At 46.8% G+C, this 20,326-nt stretch overlaps 1 protein-coding gene across 1 annotated transcript in view; it reads right to left on the bottom strand.

Moving 5' to 3' along the window:
* Positions 1 to 14,403: 14,403 nt before the first annotated feature.
* NR2F1 (nuclear receptor subfamily 2 group F member 1) overlaps positions 14,404 to 20,326 on the bottom strand; it is an 11,998-nt gene continuing 6,075 nt past the window's right edge. The window contains exon 3 of the mRNA XM_029218283.1: positions 14,404 to 15,455. Coding sequence (XP_029074116.1) covers positions 15,175 to 15,455 — 281 coding nt within the window. The 3' untranslated portion in view covers positions 14,404 to 15,174. The remainder of the gene's footprint in view (positions 15,456 to 20,326) is intronic.

The raw sequence follows: 20,326 nt of genomic DNA, 5'->3' as shown, positions 1-20,326 counted from the left end.
AATACACCTAGTTTTCAACTTACCCAACTTTTAAAACTAGATGTGTTCCCGGAAAATAATACCTGATTGGATTAAATTTGCAGGAGATTATAAACTAAGCTCTCAAGAAGGTAATAAAATATATGAAATCTCTTGAGTAAATGGTTGGGAGAGATTTATAAGCGTTTGAGGATCTGGTGATCCATTGGAAGCAGAGCTTACTCAAATTTGAATTTTCATGATCAACTTTCAACCCTGAGAAAACGAGAGCCATTTGCCTAACTTAATCTGGAACATATGTTTGCACCAGTAGCAGGTTTTTTGGTTTGTGGCTGGGGCCGATCAAATTGTAAATTTTCCGTTTTAGGTTTTCAGCGCCTGCTAGTTTCAGCCTAACACCTAAAGAGAGACCGCGGGGTTCTCCACCAAAGCAGCCAAGGTTTGACAAAAGGTTTCCAAACCACCCAGCTCTGAGTGTTATTGATTTTCCTAAAGATGGAACATTTCTATACAAATTAGTTCTCTAAATCCTAAAAGCAAGTAGCAAGTTAAACTCTCTTTTGTTAAAATGTTTGTAAAATATCTACATAGAAGGCTTTTTTTCTTTTTTTTTCCATTTTCTTCCTCACCTGCAACCTTTTCTTTAAGGGGCGCACAATGGTTTGAGAGCGATGGGTGCTGTGAAAGTGACATCTTCATTCGACAAAACAACATACAGGTCCTTTTGGCTCATCTTAATTTTTTTCCATCAGAAACTTAGAGCTATTGATTTTGTCTCTTTGTGCTTCAACACAAAGAAGTATTTTTTAAAAGTGTTTTGAATATCTGAGAAGAATCACCTAGTGATTAAAATAAATATACATTAGAATCCACAAATAGCCCTTCACAAGCTTTATGGTAGCCTTTATTACTAATATTAAAACACATTTCTTTGTGGACATGAATTGTAGTTATTTGGGCTTTAAACAAATTATAATACTTTAAAATCAATGAATGGCATGCCATAATGATAAATGAAAGTAATAAGTTCCCTAAGATTAGCTTAACTCATCTTGAAATGGAAATAGGTAATAGTAGTGGGAGCGGGAGGTGAGCTCTTGGTGGTAAACCTCAAGGACGGTAAATAACCATCTGGACCTGCTGATTTATCTTCTTCCTGAAAACCTCAATCAGATTACTGGAGGAAAAGTTACAAAAGTGCTTTTATGATATGCATCAGAACGGATAATTGAGCCATAAATGTACCCTAAATTCAGGTGCAGAGTTTCACTCAATTTTATTATTATACGGATTAAGGTGGGCAGCTCCCACCTGGGCGCTACCTTAATCAAAAAGTGAACAAGGGTGACAAAAACAAGGGCAGTAATAACATTACCAGCACTGTGTTAATCAAATGCCCACAACTAGTTGAGAACAACGGTGCTAACTCAAAAGACGCTTTAATTCTGAAATGGAAGGTCCTGAGACACCGAGCGCCATCTAGCAAGCAAAGTTAGAATCAAAGTCAAGCGCAGAGCACAGAGCGACTAGGGAATTGGGAGGTAAAGATGCACTCGCTGCGACTTAACCACTGGCCCAGTCTCACCTGAGCCCAACGCTACCTGCAGGTTTCTGCTCCTCGCCCCACAAGCCAGCTCAAACAGACTTAACTACTGAGGTGAGACAGACCCTTTCTGCCTCAGGCTAAGGCTAAAGGACAGCTCCTCACAGGGTTGCTTATTGTCTTTAATTAGAACAAGCGGCCTTTCCGTTCCCCCCATCCCCACCTCCAAAACCAGCGCAGCATCTAACTAATTCTGCACCTTCCTCTCCAGATGGGGACCAAGAGCAGTGCCTGAAAGGCTCACCTTGGTCTGACATGACTCCCAGGGGTTCAGCACACAGGAAAGCACATCGCTGGGAAATCCTAGCAGGATTTGAGAAGTCATTCTGAGTTTACAAGGCTGCCCAGACGTCTCCTGACACGCAATTCGAGCCATCTCTGAGTGGCATAAGACACAGATTTCCTTAACAAGCCACAACCGGTCATGGAAACTGAATGCAGCCTTCAAAATATAAATAACATAACTTTATTCTTCTCCAGGCAACCGGGTCTTTGATATTTCCTTTGGCTGAAGAAAAGTCAAAGGTAGCCAAGATGCTGCCAAATATCCCTGTTAGTTTGTAGCTTGAGGGAGAAAACAGCACTTTCCCCATCTTTTAGGGTTGAATGATGTTACCTAATTATATGAATATTCTGTGGAACTTGGCTAACAAAACACAGCTTCTGAGATTGTGATATGAAGAAAGTACAGTTTGCTGGTTTCTGTATAGGCAAGAATCCCATATTTTTCTTTTAAACTAGTTGATCTGAATGCAAAAGACTAAGGGGTTCATCTCATGTCTGCTTTCTAAAGTACTTCTGTTGATTCTTCCTGGAATTTCATTTTAAGATTGGTGGTGGGGGAATCCGTGTATGTACATGTTAGCCTTAAACTACTCCTAATCTCCTGCTATTGAATATTGTCTTTATAATAACTCATCGATTCACATTGTTCTTAGAATGCGGAGCCAGAGCTTGGGTTTTCTATTGTTCTGTCCCCTGCTCCAACCCCACACATACAAGTTTTCCCAATTAAGTGTTTTGTGAAAATCAACCAACCAACCAAACAAACAAAAAAACTTAGAAAAATGAATATTAAAATATTCCAGTTGATTTTTAACTGCTACTCCAATCTCAGGTTTGCTCCTCAGTGAAAAAAGGCAAGACATAATAGATATGAAATAACAATTGTCTTTATTTTCTACTCTGCTATTTACTGTGCAAAACAATCCCATTGAGAATCAAGGAAGTGTTAGATAAGAATATGCTCCACATGCTCAGTAAAACATCTCCACAGGTTATAGTAGTTACAGGAGGAAAAATCCCACAAAGATCATAACCCCCCAACAAACCTAAGCCAGTAAGGAGCTTAAGCTACAATTTACAAAACATCTAAAACATTTCTATGAAACCTCCTCATCTCCTTATGCCTGAAAACATATGTCAAGATCTGAAGATAGAAACTGTAGATACAGTTCACACTGCCTCTTCTTCCCCTCTTCCTCTCTGAAGTTCAGAGACATTCCCAGGCCAGTCTTGCCTTGGATCACAATAAAAATTTAACTTTTTTTTTGTTATTGGTGTCTGATTAAATAGCACATTTCTCCCATCAAGGTTTTCTTAAACACGGAACCTTCTCCTAGACAGGGTACCCAGCTGTTTAATTTAACATTGATTTATTGCTTTTAAAAGTAAATTTACACACATGCCAGCAGCGCTCCGTTTTGTTTCCCCAGACTCTGAGATTTATTTTCTACTTAGCGCTTGTCTGACAAAACAATGTCCTTTAACTTTATTACACATCGATGAGGAAATCTGTCTTATTTTTGTTCAGATTTATTGCTGTGTTGCTTGTGGGGACTTTTGTGATCCAGAAAGGCTGAGGTCCGAAAATAAATAGAAAATTAAACAGAGCTGATCACAAAATAATAGTCAAAACCTAGAATATGGCCCAGCATATTCCAACCTGCTGAGGGGTGAGGTGGGGTGGAGGATGAAGCTCCCTTCGTGAGCACAGTTACTCAAGAAGGAAAAAATTACTTTAATGGGCATATAGCATTTGAAATTTAAGTAGCCAAACCTGGGTTCTGTAAGGTCTCCAAGTTCTTGGTTCAAATGTATTTGGAACTAGAGGGCAGGGAGGTGCATCTGCCTGACCCCCAGCCCATGGCTGTCTTACCTCCATGCAGGACTCCCAATTATCACGTTTGTGATGACTGAGCCCAAGGGAATTAAGATGGACTTTGAAGCAGCTTTTACGGTACACTTCATCTACATTTGGGTTTTCTTTAGTTCTCATTAAAAGGGCCACTTTCTTCTTTTCATTGATATACTGTCTTTGTGTCCTTCATTTCACACTCTTTTAAAAAGTTCTCTCATCAGATCAAGTGCAAAAAGGAGGGATGACATAATAACCATCATAATCATGATAACAACAACAAACAACTGGTACTGTGGGTTTAAGTCTCTTTTTAAAAGAAGCTTTTCTCCTCTATAAGGCATGGCCCTCCAACACTACTTTTTTCTTAAACCTGAGGTTGAGAATGGAGATAATAAACGTGTTTCTAAGGTTAAGTTATAAATCCAGGCAGGCTTTAAAAATCGGCGCGTGTGTGATGAGTTTTACTCACCCAACCTGATTTCTCAGAGGCATCTGACACCTTAGAGGTGTTCAAAAAAGGACACACTCTTTTCTAGTAAGAAGTAAATCTGTGATAGGTTTTGTTATTGGGGTGAGGGGAAACTTTCTTTCCCTAACAAACATGTCATCTTTGACTAAAGACCTCTGTCCGAGAGCTTGACTTATCCACTCTGGTCAGTGAGTCCACAAACACATGTTAAAATGTTTTCAATAATTTTTACGAACTCAAGAAGATTTTTTAAAGTTTAATGCATCATTCTTTCTCCTGAAATACACCAAGACACGTTGGCACACGCACTTCCTACCTTAAAAAGAAAGAAAGAAAAAAGAAAGGAAAGAAAAGAAGAGAAAAAGGAGAGATCTCTGTCTTTAAAGGGAGGGGAGGGGAGTGACTTCGAAACCTTGAAAATTCTCCTGTGCGTACGCGGAGCTTCTCCCCACCCGCCCCTCCCCGTTTGCTCTTTGAAAAGGAGTCCTGTCACTCAGAAAGGAGCTACTTCTTCCACCTCCTTCCCATCCACCCCCAGGCCGGTCCCCCTCAGCCTCGCAGCCTGGCCCCTGCCCACCCCGCGGCCCTCCCCGCGCACACAGTTTCTTCCGAGTGCTTTTCAAGCAAGAGCTGGAGAGATGAGACGTGCGGCTTCTCCAACGCGGAGCCAGACAAGTACTTCTCATCCCGGCGGCGCGCGGCCCGGAGCAGCCAGCGCGAGGCCCGCAGCGCTTTTTATGTCGGGAAGCTACCCGGCACCCCCGGGTCGGCCGCCCCTCCCAGCGGGGGCTCGCGACGCGGCGCCCGGGCCTGTCACGTGCCCGCGCCCCGCGCCCCACGGAGCCCTTTGTTCGGCCTCGGTGCCCACGCGCGGCTGCGGCGGCTGGGCGGTGCCGCGGGAGGGATGCTCCGGGATGACCGCCGGGCTGGCCCGGCTCGGCCTCAGCTCGCTGGGACGGGCCCGAAACACCTTGAGCGGACGCCGCAAACGCTGGGCAAATCGAGATTCCCGGCACTTTGGGGGAAACGGACCTGGGCCACCCCCCATGTTTCAAACCCAAGGCACAAAGGGGGGTGAGGGGCCCAGGGAGGGCGCACTCCTCATAGGAGTGTAACCACTGCGCCGACTTCCCTCCTCCTTTCCATTCCGCCTCACCAGTTTCTCGTCTTTTTTTCTCTTCTCTTACCCTCTGCCACGCTCAGAGGCTCAGTGGGTGGGAGTGTGTGTGTGTAAATGTATTTGTGTGTGTGTGTGTGTGTGTGCAGTTAGGTGGAAATTTCATAAGAATATGCTCGACACTTATAAACTTGCCAGGGTGGGGGGAGCATGCTCTCGAGTAAAGGCAGTGGAGGGAGAGTTTATGCGACTTATTTGGGAGGAAATAGGGGGTCAGATTTGGTCTAAGTGGAACATCTGCAAAACATTCAAGCAGCTTATTCAACAAAGAATCTAGCCATTTATTGTAGAAATAATAAAAAGCCACTAATGATTATGGTTCCCACCCCTTCCCCCAAAAGGCCAAATCCTAATGAAATAATTCAAAGGTAGGCCTCATTTCCTAATAGTGGAATTAAACAACAACAAAAAAGAGCCCAACTAAACTTTCCAGCTCTGCCTTCTTAAGGGCCTGGGAACCTTGCTGAGAAATTAGGTAAATAAAAGGCGAGTTGGAATTTCTGTTGAGCTCAGGCCGCAGTGCCCCGACTTGCACGTAGTTCTGCCTTGATACACAATTAAATTACAGTAAATTCCTCTTTAAATAATACAATTTGGAAGACTCTTAAGGATTCGAAGATGTCTGGGGTTAAGGAGCTTTTAAACCGTCAGTTTTTAAATGGCTTGTGCAATGAATACGCTACCTTTAAATCCTAAAGCCATTATAAATATGCTATACATCTGGGTGCCAGTTTATCTCTCCATATTTCTTTTTAAAATGAGGAAAGCATTCATAAAAAGCTACTTGGCACACTTTATTTTAGGAAAGCAGATGTTAATTTTTTCACGTATCATTTTATGACCAACTACATGTGTAACGTTGGAAAGCATCCAGAACGCCTCTATTATTTGCTAAATGACTGTTAGTTGAGGCATATTATCCTCAGCCTAACCATGGTATAGGTTATTTCAATAAAGTAAACATCTGTGATTTTTTTTTTTTTTAACCAGGGGATGGGGGTATAAAGAGTTACTATAAACGAGGAAGGGAAAAAAAAAAAAGAGTTCGGGTAGGAAGCGCACACCTGCGTTGCAGCAAAGAGGATATTTATATTGTTCGATGCAAAACAAAGTCCCTCAGTCGGGCACTCGGGGATATTTACATGACGGGAGATAAAGTTGAAAGCCTTTCCCGGCGTGCCAAATGGGATTCTCCCTGTGGCCTTCTGCGTGGCAAGATAACAGGTACTGAGCGCTCCTGGCGGCGTCAGGCATCCGCCCGCCTCACCCCCTCCCCCGCCAGCCGGCCCCAGGCCCAGCCCGAGTTGAGCCGGGCGCTCGGGCTCTAGGAATTCCCAGGCACTGCGGAAATTTCAGCGGGGTTCCCAGCCTAGAAATCTGCTCAGGAAGCGTCCTCATTTGCCCTGCGTCGCTCGAGGACGCCGGCGCCCAGGCTAAGCCAGTGGCGTGATAATTAATGGAATACAATATTTATGGTCGGATGTATTGACTCTGAAGCGAGCGCGCCGTGTAGACAGTCCGTGGGGGTCTGACAAACAGGGGGTGAGTGAACAAACATAATGACCCGAGTACTTATGTCTATCCGGTTTACTCTCTTAAACCCGAGGTATGTAACATCATGATAAATATTAATATCCACCTAGACAGCCCCGCCGTCCTCCTAAGCTCTCCCTTCCTGAGCGCTGCCCTTTACAAAAAGGCCAGAGACGAGGTTTTTAACATAAAATGCTGCAAATATGAAAAATAGGTCACCAATAAAATTGGTCTCAGCGTGGAGCGTAATTGCAACAAAGTGCCGCCGAGTGAAATCGAGGAGCAAGCTGGCTGAGGCCGCACAGTCGCGAACCATCTGGTGTGTATTAAAAGTGGTGCTGTAAATATTGCTGAGAGCTAATGCATTATCGGCTTCTATAAGTGCACAGGGCCTGTAAGCTTTCCATATGTTAGAATATGCAGATCGAGGGAGAGCAGAGAAAGGTGTCCTATCAATCACCGGCTTCTAAAGCATTGTTTTGCCCACAGTTTGTGGAATTTTGGCCCCAAAGTGTAGGATATTCCTTCCCATTCTCTCCTTCCCACCCCTGTCCCTTTCCCCTCTTCCCCCCGGTTTGCTTTCTCTCTTTTTCTCCAGCTCTTTCTCCCAGCTCCCTCCTTCCATCCCCTCCTCCTCTCTCCCTTCTCTCCAAGGGGATAGGACAGGCATTGCTGACGTCACTTCACATCAGTAAAAGAGAGTAACTGTTTCAGAGAGAGGGAGAAAAAATTCATCTGTTTTTCATCAGTGCTAAAGTTTTGCCTTTTTAATAGGAATGAGCTGCCCAGCCTGAGTAGTCCTTCTGTTTTGAAGCTTTTGGGGGGTGGTAGAAGAGATTGTGAGGTGTTCTTCATCTCATGAGCTGAATCATCCTGTAAGCGATTCTAATGCCAGAATCAGCTCAAATAGATGAAACTAATTAAAATAAGATGCAAAGATGATGTCTTCTAGAGAAGATTTCACATCCACACCTACTAGGCAACTTTTGCCAAGGGGGGTGGAGGGCTTCTGGCTCCCTGACACTTCTGCTTGGAGTCCTGGAACTTCTTCCCTTCCCTCTGGTTCCTCTCTTCATAATTCCACGCCCCACATACCCAAACCGCCACACACAGCACAGCTAATAATTTTCCTGCTGTCACATTACTTTTCTAGGGAAAACAGTTAAGAGTCCTCCTTTTCCTGATGATACCCTGCATTCAAGAATTTACTATAATTACCCCCTCATCTCCTCTGAGCATCCCCCCTCCCATATTCCTCACTAAAAGTTTTTACTCAAATCCTGTGCAAAGAAATTTCCCTACATTGTCCCACAGATCATATTCTCTTTCCCAAAGTTGTCCTTCTCACTTTCATTCTTCTTATTCCATGTCATCCTTCCCCTTCCCCGTCCTCTCCACCACTCCCTCTTGTGCACACACAGTACAAACCTCCAGCACTTCCAGTGTGGATAAACCTGCTGGTCATGACAACACAAGTTCAATCAGCAAATAAATAAAACTCTTACTTTTTTTTTTTTGGCTGCCGGCTGCATTCCCCCTCTGGCCGTTGCCTCCTTTAATTATAGGAGCTATATTTCTTCCCTGGGAGACATTCGAGGGGATTTTTAGTTGGAAACTCGTTTCTGCTGAGTTATTTAGGAGCCAGGACCAGTGAGTGAGTGGCCCGTACTCAGAGGCTTTGAGTTAAGTGCAGATTGAGACATATCGAGTTCCCTCTAAAAGGATCATTTCATGTGGGAGGTTGGACACAAAGTTTGCACTCGTGACTGGCATTCCAGTGAGAGACATGCATATTTTAAAACAACAAAGCAAGCTAGAAAGAAGGCTTAGGGGAGGGGGAAAAACTTGGAAAGAAGTTACTAAGTGACAAACATCTGTCAACATGGGATAATTTGTACACTCCAGTGTAAAACTATCTGCCTCGTTTGATGGCGATCAAGGCACAGGATCTAGGAGAGCAAAGTGGATACATATTTATCCCTGTGAGATATGGTGAGAAGACATTTTCCCCCAGATAGGTGTAAGGTGATTAAAATTGCATGAATGAATATTATTTTTAAATGTTTCTTAGAATAGTGGAGGTCTCTAAAACTGCTTATTTCTGATGGTTAATACAAAACTAGAGCCTTTAATTTTGAAAGTTGTAGTTTATTTAAACAACAGACTGATAAAGTAAGAAGCAGGGCATTTATTATGAAAAATAAAAAGGAATTTTATCGTAACAAAAAACAAAAGCAAGGCAAAGAAAGAAGAGAAACACAAAGCTCAAACAACCCCTGGTTGCTATATTCTAGAAATCCTTAACTAAAAGTACCGGCTTTACATGTGTATGTGAGCCAAACATATAAACATCCACCTCTCTGCGTGTCAACAAGGAGAAAAGGCAAAATATTTTCAGAGGATTTTCTGTCTCATTTAAGCTTGGAGTTTCAACAAGCATATTACACTTTGAGAGAGAAAAGCAAAAAAAGTTTCTTTTTTTAGGAGGGAAGTTTTTAAAAGCAGAGTAAAAGATCAGGCGAGATCCTGGCACGTCCTTTTTTTTTTTTTTTTTTATACCCAGAATCTCCAACAACCACATGGAAGTTCAGGCTTCAGCTTCCACCGAGAAATCTTTTTCTCCTCCAGATCTGAAGACAAAAGGAGAGGAGGCCTGGTGGTGAGCGGGATATCTCTGTTAGTTGTCAGTGCAGGTCCATGGGTTAGGAATGCTAATGAGCCTCTTGGCCAGCTGAAGACTCGGTTCTCTCTCGTACACCCTGACGTTCACACACACTCAGGCTCATGCATGCCGACTGACAAGCACACAGACAGAGGCTTGCGCATGACCCTGCCTCTCTCCTTTTTCCTCTGAGCCCAGAGATCGATCGCTGACCCCACCGTTGGGCCAACGCTTTATTTATCTGGCTGCGCAATGATATTTTCAGCCTTAAGCGTTATATACAGCAAATGTCTTCCTAAATCAACACAATAGGATAGCTTGCGGAGACCAGCCTGGTCTCTCTTAAAGAAATCCCTTGTTCTCTCTCTTTTTTCCCTCCCCTCCATTACAGACACCCCTTCTCCTTTCCATCTTTACAACTGGGGCTATTTTATACGTTGGACTGGGGGGGATTTGATCTCTTTCTATCAGCTTGGTTGGAGGAGGCCTTAGCAGACTAGGAGATGGATAGACACATTATCCACCCATGACTGTGACCTCCATCAGGGGTTCCCTTGTCAGCCCGATCCAACTGCCTAGACCTACTCTATTCACATGACCCGGATTTCTCAAAATTGGGGTGGAAGAGAAGGCGAGGGGTGGCCAATCGAGTGTGCAACCTTGCACCGTGTTAATTGTTTTCTTTCCTCTCAATTACATTCATAAACCTATTTTCTGCATTGCACGTTATTTCTTTGTGCTTCAAAATTGAAACCACGTGCAGCCTTCTCCCCTCAGCGCACACAATAAATGCGCTGCCCCCTCCCCCAACCCATCACACAACTATTTACATCTTGGTTACTCACTCTGCGCTCCGGCCCAGGAGAAGAGATTGGCCCCGCGGGACTAGGTGAGGCTTTGGGAAAGCATCTCTCAAATCGGTATCTCGGCCCCCTAACTCGGGGAGAGGCTCCTGAGCTCCCCTCCCGGCCTCCTCCCACCCTCTCCTCGCACAGGTGGTTGTGGCTTACTCTGGGAGAGCTAGCACGGAGGACATCTAGGGAGAAAGGCAGCTCAGCTGTATCCGGCCGGGCCCGCCCGCTGCCCGCCCCACACCCTGGCCTGCGGCGAGCTCGTCTCCACCGGCCCCTGGTCCACGCGCCCTGGGCGCAGCGGAAACAGCGTAGGGAGCGGCCGCTCCCCTGGGAGCCTTCCAGACCCAGGTTCTCCCAGGCAAAGAAGTCCCACCATAAATAAATAAATAAAGTCCAAAGGCGGGGGGAGGGAGAGCTGGAAAATGGATTCGCTGACAAGGAGAGATAATAAATGAGAGGCGCTTTCAGATAGATATCTCAGACGTGAAATTGCGCCCAGCTGGTTGTGTAAGCAAACAAATAGTTTCATGTTAGGAACTCTCAACTTGTGGCTTGATGAATAGAACACGACAGAGGTAAATGGGTCTTTAACTCATTTAGGAATACAACTCTTTGGCTTTCCAAGTAAAAGGCCCAGTGACGCCACGAATCCTGAGCAGGCCCTCTAACAAGAGTTTTATTAGTTCCCACTTGTGTTTCCCTGAATCCCTTCCCCACGCTCCTTCACGGTTTCCCATTGCAGAGACATTCAGGTGATTTGTTCTGAGGAATCGAGGAGCTTACGAGGTGATTCTGCCGCTGTAGGAGATACAAGGACTGCCTACGAGCGGAGGAGGAGAAGCAGGATTTTTTAAAAATAAACTTTTGCACACTCCAAGCAGACGGGCTCAGGTAGGCTTGGGTGCAGGGGCCTCCAGATCCCCAGCGCCCCTGAGCGCAAAGTTGGGCGGAGGGGCTTCCAGGAGCGGACGGAGACCCTTTGCGGCTGCCAGAGACCAAGCGCCTGAACCGACCGAGGTGCAGAGTTCCGAAAGCCCAAGGTGGTCCTGGTGGCCGGGAGGGAGGCCGATCCCCACCCCCGGGCTTCCGCCAGGCCTGGCCGCAGGTTGGGATGTGCATGTCGGGGCAAAGGTCATATTTTAAGTCCTTTGCGCCAGTCCTTGTCCCTCCGCGGCAGATGAGGCGCAGCTATAGTCCCTAGAAATTGCCGGAGGAGAGCAAGTCCCAAGAGAGCCTTTTTTGGTGCTTTCAGCAAAGTTTGTGGCTACAGTAGTTTAAACCGACTTCAAAGCCCCTAAAATTCTCAACGTTTGACTTTCATTATGTCACAGGTAATTTCCAGAGGGAAGTCACCTTGTGTGGGACACTCTCCAACTGTTAACATGGGTTTCCTCTGACCCTGGGGGTACCCGTCGGTTCTACCCCGCCCAGTTCACCCAGCCCCACTCTCCTGAGTCCTCCAGCGGACTTTCTGGGCTACACCTGCCTGCGGCCTCACACCTGGGTTCCAGGGCTCCCCCTGGCGCTTGGCTCTAAGGTGGCTCAGTGCTCAGGGGCCTCTGGGCAGCCACCCAGGCAGAGGAGACTCCCACCTGCTCCACGTGGCCTTCTGCCCAGCGGCTCCAAGGGTCTGAGGTGGCACAGGATCCTGAGGGGGCACCCCGGCCTCTAGTGGGCTGTTGCTCCACACTGCGAGGGGTCGCTGGGCCCTTAGCTCCCCCGCCATGGCCACTGGTCAGCCCGGCCAAGGAGATTGTAGATGGCCGGGAGCGGAGACGATGCTTCCTGTTTGTCGGAAGCTTCACCCGGTGGCTTAGATGCCTGTCTCAGTTCGTAAACCTTCCCTTAGCCCGAGCAGATTCATAGGGCCCAACTGCGCGCTCTGAGAATGGAAAGCCTCAGGTTGCGGACAGCCTGTCCTGCTCTGCAGGGGCGTCCACATGGCCCCTGGGAAGGCTCCATCTCTCTGGCTGAGACGCACAGAGAGCTCTGAAGATGACTGTCTCTCTGTGTTTAATGCAGGCGGGGACTACCCCAGCCACCAAGGAGGCAGCGGAGGAGAAACCCACTGCCCGCAGATCCCAGAAATGGCCTCTGAGCATCTCTTGTTCGTCCGCAGGGCCTCCTGGTTCCTAGACCAAACCTGTGAGGGAGTCTGTGAGGCCACAGGAAGGCCTGCTTTTCTTCCTATGCTGTGCTGGTGACCCCCCACCCCCACCCCTCCAGCTTAGGCCCAGGCTTAGAAAGGTCACTGGGATTCCCCAGGCTGTAGGCTGTTGAGCAAGAGACAAGTTAGCACTGTCAACTCTGAGCCCTGGAACAAGTGCTTCCTACACCCTGGGCCTTGGCTTCCTGGCCAATCCCACTTTGGGTGCCTTATGCTTGAGCCTCCATATTGAAATTAATTGAAAAATACGTTTCTGACCTACGAAAATGTTTATCTGTTTTCATCAGAGGGATCACACTGTAATGAATATATTTACATCTCATTTCAAGAAAGGTAGGAAAGATCAGTGGAGGCAGCTCGGCTCCCTTCAGCAGCCCCCCACAGCAGCCCAGCCCAGCCCACCCTAGTCCCCCCACTCCCGGGAAGGCTCCCTGAGACTTCCTGGGGGGGCAGTCAGTGGTTAAATACGAGTTCTTCCCACGCTCCTCCTGCCTTGGGTGCCCAACCTGCAAAGAAGTCAGCCTAGACCCAAAACCATTGCCCCTGGGTGTGGTGCAAAGGATGAGGCCCAGGGCCGGGTGGGACCTGCTGGAAGGGAGGAGGGCCCCAGGGGCTCCACACCCCACATACCCTATCCGTCTAGCTGCCCTAGGGCTCGGGCCGGTCCCCAGGCGGACCTGCAGGGTCTTCTTCACAGAAAGCGGTGGCATTGCCGGGCTGCTCTGCCCCCAGAATATTAAAACCTTAGGTGGATTGGAGCTTGTTCATGCATTTTTAAAGGGGTGAGGCCACTTGGAGACTTCTAGACAGCAAATTGAGAGCAAAACTTTGCCACTGCCTTCAGAAAGTAAAGCTCATGCCTCATCCGTGCCTGTTTGGGGCTGGGGGAGAAGGTGAGGGAAGAGGTGAAGAGGTGTTATTTTAAAAGACCTGGCTTTATTAATACGTTAAGAAAAAGCTCCCTTGGCAATATGTGTTCTCACAGTGCCAACTTGGATCCTATAAAACATTCATGCTCCGAAAGCTGTTACAGAGAGCAGACCCACACACACACCAAAGGGGAGACCTCAGCAGGAGGTTGCTGCCCTGAAAGGGCCACTAAGACTCACACACCGCTTCTGGAAAGAATCTGCTCCAGCCCAGCTGCTGGACTCCCAGGTTCCAGGTCCACACTCCTAAGTGCCACAGTGGGGCCCTTCCAGATGCCCCACAGAGCTAGAGGGCCCTCCCGGGAAACCCCTGTGACAGGGTCTGGAGTGAAGGGTAAACCGTAGCCAGATATAGCGGACCGCAGGAGGAGCAAAGCCAGGGCTTGCAGCTGAATCCCCAGCTTTCTCTCCCAGAGCTGGGAAGAGGCTGACCCTCCAGTCACAGATGAGACGCAGAGGTGTCAGAGTGGCCCTCTCCATGCTGAACCCCCCCCCCCCACTGTCAGGGCTCCATCCTCTCCAGCCAGGCAAGTTCCCACCTGCAGATACTGAAGCAGGCAGCACAGAGACTCAACCCCGAGGGACCGGGCCTGCTCCAGCCTCCTGGCCAGCTGCGTGCTGGCTGCCCACCACCTACAAGGTCACAGTGGCTGCTGCCGGCACCGAAGTGCCCTGCCACCCACCCCCCCCTCTGTCCCATGCAGAGCCTGGCCTTCCACATTTACAAAACCAAAGCAGCTGCTTGCTTTTAGGAAATAAATCTAGCCAACTTGGTAATGGACCTTAAAAGTTTTCCCCCTCACCCCGCCATTCTAATAATAATCGGAGTGGAAATTAATTGGAGGGTTCTCTTGCGCTGATGACATCTGTCAAGCAACCAGACACGTGGGTTTTGCTAAATTCTTTTATTTTTTGTTTAAATTTTCACTTCAATTTTAATTCTTGAAGAACAGCCTCGACAACATATATCGCACTCATTATAAGAAGCAAAGGGTTATATCAAAAATTATTAGTATAGAATCACAGGAAATCTGGTTTGGAACCAGAAAAAAATACAAAACAGATATAGATACATAGACACAGGACAATTTTTTTAATAATTATTTGGAAAATGTTATTTTCCCCTAATTCTTGTTTCTTTTTTATGTGCATACGATGTTTAAATTTTACAAAAAAATGAAAATAAAGACTAGTATTTTACAAAATGAATAACAATGTGTGTGTGTGTGTGTGCGTGTGTGTGTGTTTCTACATAGGATTCGGTCCACTTCCATGTGTGTTGTTTTCTGTACAGAATATATCCACATCTGTCCACAATAAATCCTGGAAGGTCCGTTAGTCTCCTTCTGTTTTATTAAAATTTTCATGGTCCTCTCTTCCAAATTTTTTTCTTTTTCTCATCAGACACAAGGTCTTTTTCCTTTCCTTTCCAACGTGTCCACAGATCTGACACTAAAAAGAGTCTCTTTTTCTCCTGGTTTGCAGCTCGGGTTGCATTTCTGCACGGTGGGCTGCTCCTGTCGCCCTGGCCCTCCTCCCCGCTGCCCGGCCCACCGCACCCTGCATCGGCCGCCTGGTGTCCCCGCGGCATTGGAGTCCACGGCCCCCCGCCGGTCCTGTGAGTCTCTAGGGGGTGGGGGCAGGTGGGAAGCGCCCAAGGTCTAGGAGCACTGGATAGACATGTAAGGCCAGTTGAAGCTGCTCCCAGACAGTAACATATCGCGGATGAGAGTTTCGATGGGGGTTTTACCTACCAAACGGACGAAGAAGAGCTGCTCGATGACCGAGGAGGATACGGTGCGCAGCGAGGGCAGTCGTAGTAGCAGTTTGCCGAAGCGGCTGGGCTGGTTAGGGTACTGGCTCCTCACGTACTCCTCCAGCGCGCACTGCGACTTCTCCTGCAGGCTCTCGATGTGGGCGGCGTCCGACAGGCCACAGGCATCTGCCCAAGCAGCCACCGGAAGGAGAGACAAGGGGAGGGGGCACACGGTTAGGTCAGCGGACAGCAAAGTCACAAACAGCAAGCCGTTCATTTTATTTTTTTTTCTTTTAAGGAGCAAAGGGGAAAAAATAGAAATAGAAGGAAGAAGAAAAGAAATCCTCCCCGCCATGCCTCCCTACTCCTTCTTCACTATTTCCTTCCCCCGGCCCCCAACACAAATACAAACAAATCAAACTCCCACCAGGCCTGGGGAGCTGGAGAGACAGGCACACACTTGAAGAGGCAGCAACCTCTCCAGTCCCTTTGTTTCTCTTCTTTCACCTTTGGATTAAATAATGTACGATGCTGGAGCCATGTTTGCTGTACACAGCAACCTGTCCTCCACCTTCAGGGGAGCATCTTTTCCGTTGTGCTCATTAAAGGGAGGATTTCTGCCCCTTCTGCCCCTGGTTTTGGGGTGTTCAGGAGCCCTGACTAAATATGCAGCCTGGAGGCAGTTCTAAAATGCTTCTTGGGGTCCCCCTCTCAAACCTAAATGACCCCAAGCAGAAACCTCAAGGAGAACCTAGATTGTATAGTGAATAGACACATGCGAGGGGGTAAGAAATCATAGGCTGGCAGGGCCTGGCATCAGATCAAGCTCCTGCTTTGGCAATAGAGGATTTGCGATCCATCTCTATGCAAGCAAGAGCTCTGCAGCAAATCCTCAGCCAGGGTGAACACTTCTATCTGTGCCTTAGATCACGTAATTGAAAATTGGTCACATCTCTGTAAGCTGTATGATAATCAGAAGGAATATGGCTCAGTTACTTCAGGCTGCAGAAAGGAGACAACTTCAGCGATCAGACACAAAGCTGGGCTGGAGGCAGCTGCTGTTTCTGCTTCAGAACTGAGGTGGGGAGTTGAGGGGGGATTTGGGGAGATAGGCTTGCTGTGGCAGGACCTGTACCCAAGGAAACATCTCATAACCTGTGTGTTTAATCTCACATCAACCAAGGGCTCTTCTTGGTCTACTAAAAATATTTCAAGACAGCAGTTTATACTGTATCAACTAACTAGAGGCAAGCAAATGGAGGGGAAGGTGGAATCAGAGGAATGAAGTGAAGGCTTCCTCTCTTGGTTCAAACACCCATGTTGTTTCCTGTATTAATAATAAATATTTTAAAAACAGGAAGATCACAGAGGAGCCCTTAGCCAGTCAGGAGGTCGACTAGAGCTCAAAGGCAGAGTTTGCTAATATATAGATCTGGAAAGAAGTTCATGCATGGCAATGCCCCCAAAAGGACACTGTATAATTGTGAATGGATAAGTGTGACCCTAAGAAGACACAGCAAATGATTCAAAGCGAAACCTGGGTGTGCTGAGTTTCTGAGCTTTATGTCTCCATTTCAAGAACTGGGATTTGTAAAGCATTCTAACACCTTCATCTACAAGGCTATGGCCTTGAGCAAAAATACAAATAAAACTAGTGATAATTCAGGAACTTCTGAGGCAGGTCTCCTTTGACCCCAGATCCAGATTGGGTTCCTCTCAGATGTCTAATTACTCTAGCCAGCCATTTGGGTGCAGTCACACTAGCCTGACCTGGGAAGTCAGTGAGATTTTATGGCTAGCAGGATGAGGGCAGGAACAGTTTGGGGCTTCGATGCTTAGAGAGGGGACCCTGAGGGTCTGCCCTTGGCTTTGCTTCCTAACCTGGTCCTGCTGAATGACCACCATGCAGACTCTTATTTACATATATCTTGTTTGACATGCATTCTCTGCCCCTTATGCCACAGGATCCCTCTCAGCCTCAGAGAATGCAGTATGAAAGGGACCACTGATACCCCAGCAGGTTTTTTTTTTTTTTTAAAAAAAGACCATATGGAGTCTCCTCAGGTTTGTAAAATATTTATCTGATATTTACACTTAGGGCCCCCAGGGTGCAAGGTCACTACCCTTCCCCCAGCTAGGCTACTCCAAGGGAGAGAAGCCCAGGAAAGGCATGCCTGGGCCCTGTGTTGGCTGCATCGAGTTCTTTCCTCCTCTGAAGGCAGAATGCCTGTAGCTGGGCCCCGCTGCAAAGTGCCATCCGGCCAGCCCTGTAGTCTCCCTCGGGCAGGAGCCCTAATTTGGGCTTGGTTTCCCACTCTAGATATTCATTCCTACTTTGGATATTTCTGCAACAGAATTCCCCCAACTGTGGACTGACAGACAGTATGAGCTCTCAGATCAATCGTCTGGTTGTGGTAGCGAAACTAGGTGAGCAGGGGGTGTGATGCAGTACATATTTACACTCCATGAGTTATACCCAGATAAGAAAAGGAGGCAGAATGTGCAAAACCCATGTCTCGCTTTTTATATGGTAGTGTCAATGTGGGAACCCTCAATATTTCTTCTACAGTATCTGGAAAAGAAATTATGTAAATAAATAACCATTACCGCTCAGGCCCTCCCAGCTTAGCCTTTGTAGTGCAGAGAATGTATTTCATGTTGTGCATTCAGAAGAGTTTAGTGTTCAGGAAATATAGATGTAACCAGCTGCCATAACTAGAAATCAAAGTTATTATTGTGCTGAAAATGGATTTCTTGTATTTATGTTAACTAGAAGGCTCCTTTCGGGGAAAGTCTCATTTATCTGAGAGAATATTTAGGTGTATGAATTAATGAATTTTTTTAAAAAAGTAAGTTCAGGTCATGACCTAGTCCTTGGATGCTGTCCAGAATATTAAGGATTAAACATACCATCCGGAGGCCAAATGTGAAAACCACCACAGGGAACCCCCGTGCCAGCTTCAAATACTTATCCGGAGTAAACCTCGTTGGACAATATGTCTAAAACTGTCTTTTCCATCATTCAAAGTTTGCTTAAAAGTTGGATGACTTTGAGAAGGCTTCCCATGAATTCCCTTCTGGCTAGCAATCAAAACAAGTTTAGTCAAAAGTGGAAATGTGTTGTATGGATGAGGGGGGTGAATTACTACTGACAGCTCTATTTCCACTTTCAGATATTCTTCTTGCAATTTTTCCAACAAAATAATGTTATTGTTCACTTCTCGGCCTCCCTTACACCTTGAAGACTTGGTTTAAGAAATATCTTTGTGAAAACTTTTTTTAAAGGAACACTTTTCACAGGGACATTTTAGGGTGGAAAGTTGAAAGGAAAGCATGAATAATTCCACAGTCTTCCTTACAGCCTGCACAGTCCTTGCCTCTCTCTGGGAAAGGGCAGGAGATCAGAAAAGTCAAGGGGGTTCAAAGAACCTTGGCGGGGGGGACAAGGAAAAGGGAGGGAGACTTTTCTTGAGAAGACCTCTGTCCAGCTCCAAGTCACATTTCTGCTTCAAGACACCTCACTGGATGAGATTTTAAAACCCCAGCTTCCCCGACACTGGCTTGCTTCCTGATTAATTTGGCTAAAGAGCTGGGTAGTGGAGAGCCAGACAGGCCCCAGGCCTGCCAGAGCTAAAGCAGCCGGGTCGCTGCTTCCCAGGCTCTTTGTCACTTTTGAAAAACACGTTTCCATCAAGAAGACTTATTAAGATAAAATGCATTCAAACACCGAGGAGGCTATTCAATAAATCTTCCATTTGTTTTAAGGTTCGCACTTTATCCTCTTGCAAAGAATAACTCCCTCTCCCACTAGCAGACCTGCATTTGCACTGAAAGTAAAAGGGGGGCAGTCCAAGTCCACAGCTCAGGCCACCCTGCATACAAATGAGATGCTCTTGTCTAAACAAATTATCTGCTGTTCAGATCGATATTAATACTACATTTGCTACATTACAATATTGTGCAAATTTAAGAGTCATTTTAATACAATGTAAATATGATTCTTCACGCATGAAAGCCAGGAAATATTGATAGATTATACCACTGCTTACTGTTCAACGAGGCCTTGGGAAAGGGGTTTTGCCATCTCTGCTCAAGAGTGGTTTTAATTTGGCCTTTGGAGGTCCTGCCTCTAGGATAGATTTATTAGGATGGTTTATTTGTTCTCTGAATGGAGGAATTAAAAACAATAGCGCCAATAATGGTGGTAAACCGGCAGCTAACCCTACTCACAGTGGGCAAGGCCCGAGACCCAGTTTGAGCAGCTCTGTTCCCCACCAGCGTCCTTTCTGGCTTTGTTTTTATTTCCCCCCATTACCTGCTGTCCTGGGTGTTTATATGTTTCCCTCTTGCAGGTTACAATAATAAAAGGGGGGCAGTGTTCTCAGAGGCTCGGACCAGAGCCTTCAAAGGCAACATTAATGCATTTTCCTGGAAGTTAATTTGAACCATCTATCATAAGAGAAATTGTTAACATGCATGTTACCACTGCCTACATTTATTTTGATATTTTTAAGGCACTCTGTTAAATTTCCAATGTTCGTGCGTTTTGCGTGGCTATGAGATTTATCTCCGGGACGGGAATCCTCCCATACTTGCGGGTTCTACAGTATTGCTTTTGTTTTTCATCTTTCTTGATTAGATCGAATACGTTTTTTACGACCCTCAATAACCTCAGCAACTGCAAACATGAATGGTTTCCGATAAGGGAAAATCAGGATGCAATAAAGCGGGATTATTTATGATTTATTTGCCCGTACTCCTCTCTTTCTCCCTCTCTGTGTCTCACTGTGTCGGGAAAGTCAGCCAGGGAGCGTGCCACACAGAGGAGAAAGCCACATTCCCACGTTCTCTTCCTTCCCTCTCCTCCCCCAGAAACGCTGAGCTCCGGCACACACGCACACGCACATCGCACACACATGCACACCGCACACACGCGCAGCCAGACGGATCCACGGCACCGCCTCCCCGCCCCACCCCCCGCCAGCCACGCGCCCGCCGCCGCCGCCGCCGCCGCCGCGGCCCCGCGCGGGGCTCCAGGCCGCCAGGCTGGGCCACCT

Source organism: Monodon monoceros, unplaced genomic scaffold (genome assembly GCF_005190385.1).
Source record: "Monodon monoceros isolate NGI ecotype Baffin Bay Population unplaced genomic scaffold, NGI_Narwhal_1 Super_Scaffold_12, whole genome shotgun sequence".
In the NCBI taxonomy this organism is placed as follows: domain Eukaryota; kingdom Metazoa; phylum Chordata; class Mammalia; order Artiodactyla; family Monodontidae; genus Monodon; species Monodon monoceros.
The sequence above is the reverse complement of the archived record's forward strand: the minus strand, read 5'-3'. Positions and strand labels throughout refer to the sequence as shown.